Source organism: Polypterus senegalus, chromosome 3 (assembly GCF_016835505.1).
Source record: "Polypterus senegalus isolate Bchr_013 chromosome 3, ASM1683550v1, whole genome shotgun sequence".
In the NCBI taxonomy this organism is placed as follows: Eukaryota; Metazoa; Chordata; class Cladistia; order Polypteriformes; family Polypteridae; genus Polypterus; species Polypterus senegalus.
The window spans coordinates 279,029,950-279,045,758 of NC_053156.1; the positions used below are offsets into that span (position 1 = coordinate 279,029,950).

The 15,809-nt window shown below is 35.9% G+C and overlaps 1 protein-coding gene across 1 annotated transcript; it reads left to right on the forward strand.

The window, feature by feature from the left end:
* Positions 1 to 132: 132 nt before the first annotated feature.
* ppil1 (peptidylprolyl isomerase (cyclophilin)-like 1) lies at positions 133 to 15,681 on the forward strand. Its single transcript, XM_039749276.1, has 4 exons — positions 133 to 361; positions 7,565 to 7,719; positions 10,533 to 10,601; positions 15,375 to 15,681. The coding sequence occupies exons 1-4, from the start codon at positions 306 to 308 to the stop codon at positions 15,593 to 15,595; spliced, it is 501 nt and encodes a 166-aa protein (XP_039605210.1). The 5' UTR covers positions 133 to 305; the 3' UTR covers positions 15,596 to 15,681.
* Positions 15,682 to 15,809: the final 128 nt, after the last annotated feature.

Below are 15,809 nucleotides of genomic sequence, written 5' to 3' on the forward strand. Positions count from 1 at the left end.
CGCTGATGTTGTCGCGTGTCCGTTCTGGTTGGAGCTAACGAACACCATTTTCTTTTCCCCTAAAGTAAAGAAAGGGGATATTCTTTTTGTTGTAATAACTTTTAAGCATATACATATAACCAATACGTCTGAAGGTTTATTTTTTTTTATCTATCACTTTCGGTATGGAGAACTAGATCAATGCGCCGTGTACCTTGTCGGAACGGTTTTGGTGTGACATTCCGGTTAAGCAGCGCTTCAAAGGCTATACGCGCGGAGCGGGTTCTGGTTTATGCTCGATTTACGTTCATTCCACACAAACCGTGATGTCGGGAATCCCGCCGGACACTTGGCAGCCTCCCACGGTCACATTAGAGACCACGTGAGTATCGAAAATTAGTGCAAGAAGGAAGAGGAGGAAAGATCAATATAGCAAAATCAATACAGCATTCGTAAAAAAACAAGGATAGGATTATGCTTGATCTGAACAGGGCTGAGATGTGTGCTCCGTTAACAGCTTTGGGCTAGAATTCTTAATCTGTCGCGTGGGCAAAGCTCTTAATTATTGTAATTTATACTCCGCCGTTTTTAATAGTAGGCTTAATAAATATATACGATTTGTATATGACGCAAATCTCTATTCTCTCATAAGTCATTCTACTTATATGCGTTTTATAGGGAGATTTTCTTGCGATAACCATCATTCTGATCGATTTACAAAACATATATTTAGATTTAGATTGCAAAGGCTAAAGATTTATTAGAGCCGGTATTTAGATGGAAGACCTAGACAGCACAAATAGAGCTGTTTTGCGTGATAAGCTCACAGGTAAAAATGTCACTGGATTCCATTAAATTTGTTGGCATCATATCTTACAAACGAATAAATTACATGGTGAAATGACACAGCAGACCATTAAGCATGTTACAGTATCAGAGAAATATGAACGTCAAGCAAATATCAAACGAAGTTATGCACGTGCGTAGTTAATGGAGTCTCAGTCAAACTTTAAAAAATAACGGACGTTTAAGACACTGTTTCCAGTCAGGTAGTACTGCATTAGAGGCTGCAGTATTGTGTGGTACAATGTGGTGGTGGAGGAGGATTGGGCACAGAAGTTGTTACAGTGATGTAGTAGTCAGAACATCTTGTCTGTAAATGTCTAGTATATGGAAGGCAGGCAATCAGTGTGGTGTAGTGAGTGGTTAAGACTTTGGATTTCAACCCCTGAGGGTGTGGGTTAAAATCCCGTCACTGACTTTGTGTGACCATGAGCAATTCACTTGACCTGCCTGTTCTCCAACTAGAAAAGCAAAAAGAAATGTAACCAATTGTATCATAAATGTTGTAGGTTGCCTTAGATAAAGGTGTCATCCAAATAAGTAAATGTAATTTTTAACCAGCTATTGCAGGTCCTTTCAGTCTGACCCAGTGCAGTTGCCGTACCAGGCTGTGACCCAGCTATTCAATATGCACAATACCAACGGGTTCTCAACCTTATTGCCCTCAGGACCCAGTTTTATGTATTAATGTTCATGGAGAGCCCCACCATGCAGAAATTAAACAGAGGGCTTTGTGGGGTCCACCTTTTTAAAATGAGAGCAGTTAGAAAGGGAGCGAGGGGGACCTAATTCAGCACATGGGGTCCCCTTGCTGAATCCAGTGCAGTTGTGAATGGTAAATAATATTGAATAGTGTGGTAGAATGAGGCTTAAACCTTCAGCAAGTCAGTCGCTGAAACAGCCTTTTTAAATTATTTTTTTAAACTCTTAAACCCAGTGTTTACGAAACACAGCTGTACACAGTCTAACACCAAAATGTATAAAATGTGTGGCCAATTGACTATCGTCCGCCATATAAAAAATGCAGTGGTGTTTTTAAGCATTCTTAACAAAAATGTGGGCATTGGGGACCATTAGAAACATTTTAACGAGAACAGGCCATTCTACCCAACTAAGCTCACCAGTCTTATCCACTTAATTCCTCCAAAATAACATCAAGTCTAGTTTTGAAGGTTCCTAAAGTTCTACTTGGTAACTTATTCCATGTTTCAGTGACTGTCTGTGTGAAGAAAAACTTGATGTTCTTGAACTCATTTTAAAGTAAGTGTTGATCCACTGTACTCATTCACTTCATAATTTTAAAAGGTGACATGCTTGAAGTGCTTAATCTCCTTTTGCTTAAACTTAAAACGTTCAACTCCTTTAATCTTTCCTTGTATGTCATGCCGTGTAGTCCTAGAATTGTCCTAGTTTCTCTTCTCTGGGCTTTACCTAGCACCGCAATGTCTTTTTTTTTTGTAACATGGAGTCTAAAATTGCACACAGAAGTCCAGGTAAAGCTTCACTAGTGCATTATATAATTTAAGCATAACCTCCATTGACTTGTACTCTACACATCAGGGTGCTATAAAACCTAATATTCAGTTAGCGTTCCTAATGGCTTCTAAACACGGTCTGGAATTTGACAGTGACAGGTCCACTATGACTCCTAAATCCTTTTTATGCAGTACTTTAAATTTTCAGACCCCCCATTGTGTATTCAAATCTAACCATATGAGGTCCTCTGTGATTTGCACCCTTAAAGGAATAGTCCACCCAAAAACAATATTTTTTCTGTGTTTCTTACAGCTATTTAGCTTGTTTTGATGCCTGAGAAAATTTTTTAATTTAATGTTTTCATAGAAAATGTAGACAACAAAGCTTCTGATAGTACTGGTGTCTATAGAGACTAACGCTGGACAGCAGCATACAATTTTAAAAATGCTTGGGGGGGGTTTGAATCTCTGGTTACTCATGTCACAAAATCCAATCATGTCATGTCATTGAGTTGTATGCTGAAATACTGATGAATAATGAAATATTTCTAGAAAATCAGAGTATTGCATGAACAAGAAACATATTCACAGGGATTGAGCTAGGGCTCTTAACTAATGAATCATAGGGAGAAGCAGATAATAAATTCAAATTCTCAATCCTGTTGGATATTTTTTATTTCTTGTTAACCATCCATCCATCCATTATCCAACCCACTATATCCTAACACAGGGTCATGGGGGTCTGCTGGAGCCAATCCCAGCCAACACAGGGCGCAAGGCAAGAACAAACCCCAGGCAGGATGCCAGCCCACCACAGGGCACACGCACACACACACACACACCAAGCACACACTAGGGACAATTTAGAATCGCCAATGCACCTAACCTGCATGTCTTTGGACTGTGGGAGGAAATCCATGCAGACATGGGGAGAACACACAAACTCCACGCAGGGAGGACCTGGGAAGTGAACCCAGGTCTCCTTCCTGCGAGACCGCAGCGCTACCACTGCCCATCATGCTGCCTTTGTCCTTGCTAAGTGTGTTGACTGTAGTTGTGGACAGCTGCCCTTTTTCCTTTAACCATGTCACATTAAGAGTGAAATATGTGCATATGTATATATTTTAACCTTTTTTCCTCCTTCACTCTTTATAGTTGGATTGAATTTACATATTGTAACTGTAAAAGACAACATAAGCAGAATCAATGTAGGATATGTCCATTCCAGAATCAAAATTAAAGCACCAGTTGAGGGAGATATTAGTGATGCAACTATGACTCAAACATTTTAAACACTGTGATTAAGCTAATGCGTCACAAAGCTCATTGTGCTGTCTGCTTTCTTCTTGATGTGATAGTTATGTTAAAAGAAGCTATTTTAATCTGGTATTTATTATAAATGGGTGGGGGGCATCATTGGCAAAGGTTTTTTTTTCTGCCATTTATAGATTTAGGAATCCCTGCAGTAGTGATATTTCTTTTGGAATTGTCCTCTATTAAAATTTAGAAGCAATCCATTTTACTGTTATCTGCATAATAAAATGCATTACTTCTTTATTACCCCAGATGGCACATGTCGAGCATTAGTTCTGCTGCAGAGATTCTTTCAGAAAATATCATGAACACGATTAACTCAGTCATTTTGTTTTTCAGTGTTAAAATGTCACTTCAATATCAGGGACCTCGACACGCTACCAGCTAGGACCATCTCCTTAACTCCAGTTGATACGAGAGGTTAAAGGCTGATCAATGCTAAATTATGATTTCATAAATGTATGCAATCAAAGAGAAGCAGGGTACAAGAAACCTTAGATATCAGTTGTCCACACAACTAGCTTAGGTGTTCTCAGTCTTCTGCAGATATGTTTCTACTCCCTTTCAGGTTGGCCAATGTTCCTCTCAATATGTAACAAATGTCTGTGAGTAAAATCAAGGAAGGTTATTGACTTTAAAATAAAAAAAGGATAAAGAAATCGCAGTGGAATGTTTATCAATGTTTATGAATGGGATTGTAAGAACATTTTACAAACGTTTGTACTTCAATGGATGATGTGGTTGAGATTGAGATATCAATTGGCACAGAATAGCATTGGGACCATAAGATGTCCACAACTCCAGGAAGCCAGAAGGCAGTCATTTTAACAGGGTTGGCTGCCATCTGTTAGCAGTAGTGGCTAAGCATGCAGGGTGTTGTATAAGCACTAACAATCAGAGTGTTGATTCTGAGAAATCGGAAGGAGAGACGGGCAGGCAGGTGTCTGTACTCATTCAGTCTGGGAGGTGGTGGCACAGTACCCCCTGCATTATATATGCTAAGCCACTTTATGCGGAACTGGCTTGGATAAGGCCCTTGGCTTTTTAAATGAGATTTAGGTTTCAGGACTTTAGGGATACCTAGAATTGCTAGAAAGAATTTCTCCCGGATAGCCCCAGGAGTTTCAGGGGTTAGAACCAACACTGCAAGTGGTCAGAAGATTGCCCAAGGTCTTCAAGTCCTTAAGAAAATTTATTAGATTCTCGATGACCTCTCTGATCAGCCTTCATGGTCATTCATTCTTTTTTCCAGGGATATTCTGATCTAAGCAGAGTCATATTTTTTTCTTAATGATGCTTTTGATTGTGTGCTAGGGTTGTGTGGTTTACCAGTACTGTAAAAATCCCAAAACCCAAATTTTAAAATGGTATGGTACCAGCATTTTGTGATTATCGGTACTCTAAGTAAACGTCGACTTTCCTCTCCCAACCATGCCTCTTGCCATTGCAGTTGTGGCAAAATGTCCGTTTTGTGAAGTCTATGCTACATGCTTCGAATGGGACATCAACCCATTGCTTAGATGCATTATCTATTTTTTTGGTACTGGTATGGAGATCCAAACAGAGCTGTGGAGTCAGAGACAATTTTGGGCACCTGGAGTCGGCAAAAATGTACCGACTCGGAATCCTAATAAATTTAAATTGTAATGAAAAAAAATACGGCAAGTTCAAATGTTCCATTTCACAAAAAATAGTCATAATTAAGTACTTCTCTGTTGTAAGAATAAAGCCCAGTGCATAGCTGTGTTACTACTAGTGTGAAGTTCAGATGTGCTATTATACAACCTGACATTCATGTGTTGTAATCTGGATTATGGTACATTACAAAAAGTGTTTTCATTTTATTTCAGATATGATGTGTTTGACAAGTTCATTTGAGTGTAAACAAGTGTAATGATGTAGGTGTAGGTGTGCGCTATGGCCTGATGTTTGTTCAGGGGTTCTTGTGTTTTGTTTAAACTGGCCAGTACGGTAGAGAGTCAGCTTCCTAGCCAGTAGTTCTGTGGTTAAATGGACGTGTATGTTGCCTTCCTTTAATCAACATGGAAAATACATTAGCATTTTAAATACAAAGGAGTCGGAGTCAGAAGTAGTAGAAACTAAGAAGTCTGAGTTAAAGTCAAAGGACTTATCTACCAACTCCACAGCCCTTGATCCAAATGCAGGTATCGATACCGAAGTCCAAATTTTAGTACAATTCCAACACTAATATGTGCCTGGCAATACTTGGAAAAAAAATATTTATCTTTATCTCATAATCCCTGCCTTTCCACAACTTAATCCTGTTTTTTTTCTAAAATTTCTTTTGCACTGAGGTATCCTCTCCAGACAGAGGAGCAGCTTCAGCGACAGACTGCTGTCACTGTCCTGCTCCACTGACAGACTGAGGAGATCATTCCTGCCCCACAATATGAAACTCGCGGGGTAAACGTTAACATTATACAAAGTTATTGTCCGTTTTACCTGCATTTTTATTTTTATCACTCTTTAATATTGTTTTGTTTAATATTGTTTTTTATCATTATGCTGCTGGAGTATGTGAATTTTCCCTTGGAATTAATAAAATCTCTCTCTCTCTCGTTTTATATATATATATATATATATATATATATATATATATATATATATGGAAGAGAAGGTCTGTGATATGGTTTGCATATTAGCAGTTGGAGATCCACAAAGGGAGAAAATGAATCACGTATCATAAAGTAGTTTTTATTCCTGAGCTTTCAACCCCTACCAGGAGTCTTCATCAGAGGATAATGTTTAGACTTACAAGAATCAAAGGCAATATATAGCAATACCTTACAGGGGGATGAGGGGGGGTGGCTAGGTCCGTGTGGGGTGAGGTTGTTGGGAGTAAAGTCTTGTTTATTAAGAATAAGTTCTTCTTAAGTTTGTATATGCTGGATTTATGTCCAAGTGTCTGTTGATGGCGTTCTCATTTGATAACCAGGATTCAGCCAGCTCTCTAGCACTTTTATTATTGGCTTTAAATTTTACTTGTACATCGTCCCAATTAAATGTATGTCCTGTTGATTTAGTATGCTTATAGATCAATGACAGTGCGTCCTTTCTTCTGACGGCGTTGCGGTGTTCCTGTATACGTGTTGCGATTCTTTTTGAAGTTTGTCCTATGTATACCGCTGAGCACGAACTGCATGGAATGCTGTATACTGCGTTTAGTGTTTCTGCTGTCGATTTCTTGTTTTTGGCATTAAAGAGGACCGTGCGCAGATTGTTCATGGGTTTGTGTGCTATTCGTGCTCAGAGTGAAGATCCACAGCAGCATTTTACTCTCACACAAGTCACTGTAATTAAACTTGGGTTAAAAGATATTTAATTAAGCATTTATGTGGTATGGAAATTATATGGTTACATTTTTAGTTGACATTTGCTGTTCTTAAGGGATGTAAAGATCATATTATATTTTTTTTGAAAAACAAAAAAAGCTTTATTGCGATAACAATACCAGTATATGGAACTTCATTTGGTGAATCCCATACCGATACATACAGCAGTAATTATTCTCAAATAGCTTCCAGATAACTAATTAAACATAAATGTACTAAGAGATGTTTATCAAATTTAAATAGTAGTCTCTTACATTTTAAGATACTTACCTTAAGCAGCTTACAGCTTTTGTGTTAAGTATAATTACTATAGGAATGTTGGAGAATTAATAGAACATTTTTCCATTTGGAAAGTATGTAACACAGTTTGTAAACCTGGGCAAAGAAAATGATTTATTCACCAGACAACATGACAGAAAAGTGATAGGGTGAATAGACGTTTGTTATTGGCACTCGGTGTGTGCTGTAATAGTAGGGAGTTAGTCACATGAACGATATTAACTTTGTTGTGTTTCTATTGAAACACAGACCCCTTAGAAAATTTTCTGATGCTTCAAAAAAAATGTCATTTTATTTTTATGTTTATTTTTAATTTTACAGCATGGGAACTATTGTGGTGGAGCTATACTGGAAACACACCCCAAAGACCTGCAAGAATTTTGCAGAGTTGGCAAGAAGAGGTTACTACAATGGCACCAAGTTTCACAGGATAATCAAGGACTTTATGATCCAAGGAGGGGACCCGACAGGAACTGGTAATTTTAAAATGCATTCCTAATTACTGGAGGAGACTGAGTACAATTTCATTTTTCAAGAAAATCAATGACGCCGTTATTCAATTGAATATAAAAGCATATATATTTTAAATGTTGAAGTTCTACTGGTATTATCAAAAAACATTTCTATTTTTGATAACTTATTGTTTTTTTTTTTTTCTTCTGTGTGCATTTATCCATCCATACATATTCCTATCCTCCTTTTTCAGGGCAGATACTTTTGGCATCTGGAGTTTTTTCCAACAATCATTGGCCACAAGGCAGAAATAACACCTGGATAGGGTGCCAGTCCATCACAGAATGAACACACACAGTAGTGTCAATCTAACAATTTATTAATTAAGTATCTATCTATCTATCTATCTATCTATCTATCTATCTATCTATCTATCTATCTATCTATCTATGCCAATTTACCTAATCTGCAAGTCTTTGGACTGTGGGAGGAAACCAAAGCACCTGCAGTAAACACACAGAGATATTAGGAGAACATGCAAACTCTACACACGGCACACCTGTGACTCAAACTCCTGTCTCCTTATTGCAACGCAGCACTGCTCCCACCATGCCACTCGTATCTGTTCATGCTGGGTATAAACCCCTTAATCTAAAGCATTATATTGAAAAACCTTTGCAGTGTAACTGTAACTTAAAACACTGGCACATACTCTGAATTTAACATAGACATAACTACACCTGCTTCACTAGGAGCAGAAAGCTGTTTATGGCGTGACAGTTTTACCGTTCCTGTCTAAATTATCTAACTCACTACTTTTTAAAAGTATTATGTGGACTCCTTATATCCATCAATGGTTAAGGCTCAATTACTTGGAATGGGTAGGTGTACGTAATACTTAACCTTATACTATACATAAATATCAGTGATGATACTAATCAAAGTTCAACACGTGTGTTTCTAGTAATTTTGGATGTCTTGTAGTCAATGACAAAGTTTGGTTTCTGAAAGGAAGGATCTTAAGTATAGGTCAGGGTAAAACTAATTTGATCTCCTACCCTACCCACAGAGCCCATCTGAAACTCAAATGGTGCAATCTGCATGTCAAGAAATGTTTTTGGGAGGTGTTGGGGAAATGCTGAGACCTCTATATCTTCATGTTATCTAGTGGAACCCATTATAGCTTTGGTTGCTTTTTATGTTTTGCTTAATCATTAAAGTGATGCCGTTGATACCTTTCAAATGTTTGTAAATGCTGTTTATTTTATTTATGTTTATGTTTGCTTGTGTCACTTTGTCAACTGGTGCAGCTCATCCACAGTGTTTAACCTGCATTCAGTGACAGTATCTTATAATGCAGGTTGGAAGTGAATGTTCTTGACTGACCATTCAGCAACCAGAAAGACAGCATACTGGGTTCACGATGAAAAATGGCTTGATTACACCACAGATCTTGTGAAACAGGTGCTCCAGCAAATACTATTTTCTCAGTACATGGAAACACTATAAACAGTTACCTGAAACTTACCTTTTTTACCCAGTTAATCAATATTTATGTTTTATGTTTTTATTTTTTAAAGTGAATGTTATAATTCAGCCATTATGTCTGAATAGTGCATAGTCAAATACCTCCAAAGGGGAAAAAAACATAAAATAGCTGTTTGTGATATTAGATTTCAACCCACATTTTTTGTAGCAGTTTGTGAAATTAGATTTCAGCCCACAATGTTTGATAAAGTACTGTTCTGGCAATAGTGCTTCACCAGTAACTTCCCAAAGCAGCAAATGTTTTTATCCTGTACTTAGAATTGTAGCTTTTGCTATCACTTTACATTTCCATCCATCATTAGTTTTTATTCCCAAAATGTAATACTTTTGTATTGAGTTCTAAAATATCTCCGCATTTCCAAAGGACCTCAGCAAAAGACGTCTTGCCTGATTTACAGCATGCCCGACATCATAATCATTCATTTTTGAGTGAAATTTTGTATTATGGGAGGAAATGTTAGGATGAACAGTCTGACTAAATTCACATAGTATAATTAAATCTGAACCAATAATAAACATCAGCAGAAAAATCGGAACCCAGCCCATGTCACATTGGTTTGTGGTTTCTTACAAGTGATCTGAGGAAAGAAAAAAAATATCTTAAAGTTTTATTATGAAAAGCCTTGAACTTTTAAATGATTAATATTAGAAGAGCAGTGTTTGTAAATGTAATCCTGGGTCTATCCATCTTTTAAATATGAATGCACTCAGAAATGGAGATTTTATTTGTATTTGCATTTTTTATTTATAATAAAAGCATGAAGTCCAATATAAGAAAAGATGTACTCGAGTCAATAGGGTCATTATTGTTATTTTTATTTTTTTAAGCTTCCAAAGTTTGTTACTAGAATAATAAGGCTGCAGAAATAAATGAAAAATAACAAAACCTAACAGAACATGAACTGAACCCCCCCCCACAAGCAACAAACAGATTCTTTGGACTTCCTTACTCTGACTAAAGAATTTCAAGAAGAGAAAAAAAAGCAAAATTAATTCACAGATGCTCCATTGTGAAAAGCATTTGTTTTACTTTTAAGAGCCTTAGCAGTCGCTCATAGAGGTTCATAATAAGGCAACTGCAATTAATTGAGGGGGGAGGATGAAATTCTGGCTGTGATGGAAATCCTTATGCTAAGCAATCAATACAAAACTGTGGTCCTGCCACATGAATCAAAGGTTAAGACCCCTCTTTTCTTTATTTATGAGGTTTGTTTAAGGCATTGTAATTGAGAATTAGCAGTAATCCATGACCAGTTAATCCGTGCTCTTGTTTTTCTGACTTCTGCAGGAAGAGGTGGTGCATCTATTTTTGGAAAACAGTTTGAAGACGAGTTACATCCAGAACTAAAATTTACTGGTAAGTATTTTAGCTGCCTGCATTTCATAATGAGATTATATTTTACTAGGTAGCTTGTTAAAGAGAAATGAGTGGTTTACTAATTAAAAGAAAAATGTTACTTTTGAAGGAAGCCTAAATTTGGTGAAAACAGGTCAGTTATATTCAGTATTTCGGAAAAGGCAGAAAAATGCTGGATTTATTTAGCAGGTTTGAACTAATTAAGCTGCCTGCATGTAACATTTTCATTACTTCAGTTTCATGTAATACAATTATACCATTGCTCAAGCATATTATATTAGTGATTAGTTATATCCACAAAATTTGTATCTTTAATAAAACACACAGTTACAATTGAAGTGCAACTAAATGCTTAGCAAGTTTACACAACATTCTGTTAAGCTTAGATCAGTAATAAGATTCTACTTTGTTTTTAGTTTGATTAAAAGTTAAATAATGGAGCTTTTTAAGCATATGAGAAACACAACTTTGTCCTGTGCTAAATTTTCTTTTTGACTAAACTGTGGCATTTATTACACCATACACAGCGTTTTAGATACATATCTTCAATTGTCCTTTTTATTCTTGCTACCAATATATTTAGTCTCTTAAGCAAGCTTAGCTTTGTTTAGGAAACCTCATGTTAAATGATTCAAATTGCATAATGCATTTTACTTACTGTATAATTTTTCATTATGTGGTTTGAGAGATATCATTTTAATTTGTTCAGTTCCGTGATTTGTAATTTTAAAGAAAATAATTCCGAGTTACTTGCATCATGTTGTTTAATATCTACAAGATCATGGTCTAGACATATAATTTGAACAAATTTGTGCCACTAGGGTCTCCCTAGATATTTAATTAAATCTCAAGCGTCTTTACAAGATGGCATTAAGTGTATAATATTTTGCTGTGCACAGCTGATTTATTGAATCCATTGCCTTGCTAAGTGACAGGTATTCTTAGCAGTAATTAGAAATTGACACCAACAACAGACTGTGTCCAAAGACAAAAGCAGATCCATTTTAAATATTTACAGAAAAGTGTTAGAAAATGTAAGACCTGGAAGGGTTGGCAGAATAAAGCCGAGGGCTATGGGGGACATTGTGAGTAAAAATAAATAAATAAATAATTTTGAAAGAGCCAGAAGGGTATACTTATCTGGGAGCAGAACATTATTTCATCAGCAAAGCTTGACACCTGTGACTTTCAAACAAAATCAGATTTAACTGAAAAGCTTGATATAGGAAGACCATAAAACATTTTAACTGATCAAGAAGAAGCAAAAAAACAGTTGAACATTGTTAAAGCATCACAAACCATTTTGACTCCTGAAATGTGTGACAAAATGAATGTTAAATGTTGTAAAGGAATTGAATAATAGCTGGTAGTAATTATTTTCTTGATGCTTAAAGTACTAAAGGCATCTCTCAGTATTGTCAAAAAAGGTAAAGAAACATTTTAATTTTGCAAGGACAGGAATCTTTATGCACTCTGTTAATTCTCTTCCCTTTATTAGCTTACAGCTGATATTAAATCATATTTTTCTGAAACTGAAAAGCTCTAATAGCAAAATGAAAACTACTCTTTTGTTGCTACAGGTATTTGCTAAATACTGAATTATTGTGTGTACTGTTAAAGGAAATTATTATTGTTTGTAGTAATCTCGAGTATGTGTACTTATGATAACACTAGTTGTTAGTTGCTGTGTCTTTGCTTATTTTCTATTATTAGTGTATTAATGTCTTATGTTTTCTACTTTCCTTCTGCAAACACATTTACTTCTGGAATAATACAGTCAACCTAATCTAATCCCATAAATTAACACTGCTTGAAATAGACCAACCAAAAAGTAAAAAGCCTAAGTTAGTAACCATTTAAACAAAAGTACATTAATCTATAGACAAACCATCAGTTTCTGAAATGTTTGCATTTTTCTCCTATAATAAATTTGATTATTTATTATCAAAGATGAGATATATTAATGATAACTACTTAGTGTTTTTAATACATACACAACCCAGTAACACTGCAAGAATCTGTATGATTTTTAGATAGTTCTATTGTGTAAAAAAAGATAGAGACATTTTCTTTCTTTACGTTTTGTTACATTTATTTAGCATTGCTAAATAGCTATGTAAATAACTTGGCTATATGGATCTGATTCCATTTAATATTCAATTTAAATTTATTCTCATTATTTGCACTTAGACTTATGAGCCCATACAGAGATTACAGACCTAGTGTGATAAAAGAAGTGCAACATGATGCCAACACATGAGTTTGAAAAGTAAAAAGATGGTTTATTCTCATTCAGAAAAAGAAAGAAAATAATGTTAATTTTTCCAGATGACGTCTACACAGCCAAAATATTCTGACTCCAAGCTTATATATTTTTATTTTGAGAATAATACATTACTTGCCTTTTCTTCCATTTTCAGATCTATACTGTTGTAGACCTTCACTAATTCCACATAATGTTGAAATATAAAAAGAAACTCTGTGTGTAATTTGTTTTTTCCCCGACTGAAGGATTTCGGAAACCAGATCAATTAGTGTCTCCAGTAATGATTTGCATAATGTACTAATCGCCATTAATTTGGTAATTTACCCTCACAGTTTCCTCAATATTGCAACAAACCGTAAATTCACGATTATTTTTTCTTATTAAATTAAAGGTAGCCCCCATTATCCCTGGCATATGTCCTGTTCTGCATATTTACTCTTGTCCACAGCAGGTCAAATGAGGGTCTTAAAATATTATATCAAGCCTGACTGCTTCTTTCCATGTTTTAAGTATACTTTTGATATCTTTCTTTTTAAAGTCTTTCTCTATTTATTGTGCTGAATACGAAATAATAGATTACAAGAAAGTCTTATTATACATGCTTTATTATAAATCATTTTACATTAGTTGGTTTTGAAAGCAACCATTTTTTGTACATTGACAAGACAAAGCAATTATTAGGTTGGGTGGATATACTGGAGCTAACTTCATTAATCTTTATTGTTTGTGCAGGATGACAACTGCCTTTATCACCTTTTGCTCATTTTGGAAATCTTTCTTATTTGTGCTTGATTTTCTAACTTTTTGTTTTTATTTTATGAGCTATTTCTTAGAGTGCATGTCTTAGCTTGTAATTCTTTCACTGCTGTAAAAAATAATGATGCTTTTATTTTGTGGACATCAGCAATAGTTTTTTTTTTTTTTTAATTTATCTTAAAGGTGCTATGATTAACTGTGGAAAGAGTTAACATTATTTGGTTTAGTACAGGCAACTGTGAAAGTTGTATTCTTTTAAAGTGTAAATGTAAATATTTTACTAACACATTTGTGTAACTGAATAAAACCTAGTCACCGAGAAATAGAAACCTTTCTTTTCTATCTCTCTGTAAAATTAAAAATAATGTAAAATGAATACTGTACTGTATGATAAATTGAACAGTTTAGCATCAATTTACTAATCAGATTTTGGAATAGTCCATAATTTCACTTTTAGAAATAAAGTTTAAATACAACACCATTGTATATGAAAGTCACCATATAAGTCCAGATGTATTCTTTCTTGTATGGATTGCATCTTACAAGGTTATTTAACTAAAAGAATTTTGTACAAACAATATTACGTAGCGTGTTATGTTTTGCGACTTTAAAATTGGATCACTATGAGTGACTAGGCACTTCTGTGAACACTTCCTTTGATTGACTAGTATCCTATCCAGCATTGATTCTTGTCTCACCTTCTACTGTTGTTAATTTATGTATGGGCTTCTTTCAGCCTGAATTGAAATAAATAGATGCTGATGATGGATGTGGTCTGTTCCAATTAATTAACTTTTGTTTTAGTCTGGTTTTATAGCTTTTGTTGTTGTAAAGTAAGAAATAACTCTGGGCTGAGCACTAGGCCATCACAGAGCAAATTTGTGCACTCTTCCATGCATCTGTACAAGAAAACTTTGTGTGGCAATCAACTTCATTTCCCTTGAACTGTAGGGGAAAAGCCATGCAAACACAAATGGAGAAGACCAACTCCATTTAGAAGGCATCCAAGCGAGTCAAAGGTGGTAGCATGGCCTTCTGTTCATTCATCCATCCATTATCCAACCCGCTATATTCTAACTACAGGGTCACGGGGGGTCTGCTGAGCCAATCCCAGCCAACACAGGGTGCAAGGCAGGAAACAAACCCTGGGCAGAGCACACACACCCCCCCACATACCAAGCACACACTAGGGATAATTTAGAATTGCCAGTGCACCTAACCTGCATGTCTGTGGACTGTGGGAGAAAACTGGAGTACCCAGAGGAAACCCACGCAGACACAGGGTGAACATGCAAACTCCACGCAGGGAAGACCCGGGAAGCGAACCCAGGTCTCCTTACTGCGAGGCAGCAGCGCTGCCTTCTGTTCAGATATATTTATTTATTTGTAATTGCAGTTTAATTTCAGGAATAAAACTTAAATATCTAGCTGGTTTAGCTAACTAATCATCATTCTGTGGGTTTACAATTTCTCATTTGTGGAATGCTGCCAAACTCCAGTCAGGGGTTTCACAAAGGTAAACAAGTAACCATTACCATAACAACAGTTTATATGGTTGGCTTCCTGTGTCAGTTTGGATTTCTTTTCTAGTATGTTCATTCTACTGCAGCATCTGCTCTTTCATACTCCTGCTTCTCAGAGAAAATTAAAATTCAGCTATATTGAGATGCATTTTTGCAGTTCTTGCAAGTTATGTTATTATAAGCTTGTTTATGGCTGCTTTATCTTATCATAATGTCAATCTGTTTCAGGTGCTGGCATCTTGGCAATGGCAAATGCTGGCCCAGACACTAATGGGAGCCAGTTCTTCATCACTCTTGCACCAACCCAGTGGTTGGATGGGAAACATAGCATCTTTGGTCGTGTGTGCCAAGGAATTTCTGTGGTGAACCGTGTTGGAATGGTGGAGACAAACACACAGGACAGGCCTGTAGATGATATCAAGATACTGAAGACATACTTGCCAAGTTGAAATGAAAGTATTGGATTTTGGGACTGGGTGTTAGTTTTAGAATTTTTCTTAACAATGATGTTTGAATAAACTCTCTTTTTATTTAATTTGTGCATTTCCCTTTTCTTTTAGTTTTAGAGATCTGGGGATATGGTGTACAAATTGTGTTAGTTTTTTCTTGTGTCTCTAAACTGACTTTGAATGGATCAATATGGCAGATAACTGCATGATGTCG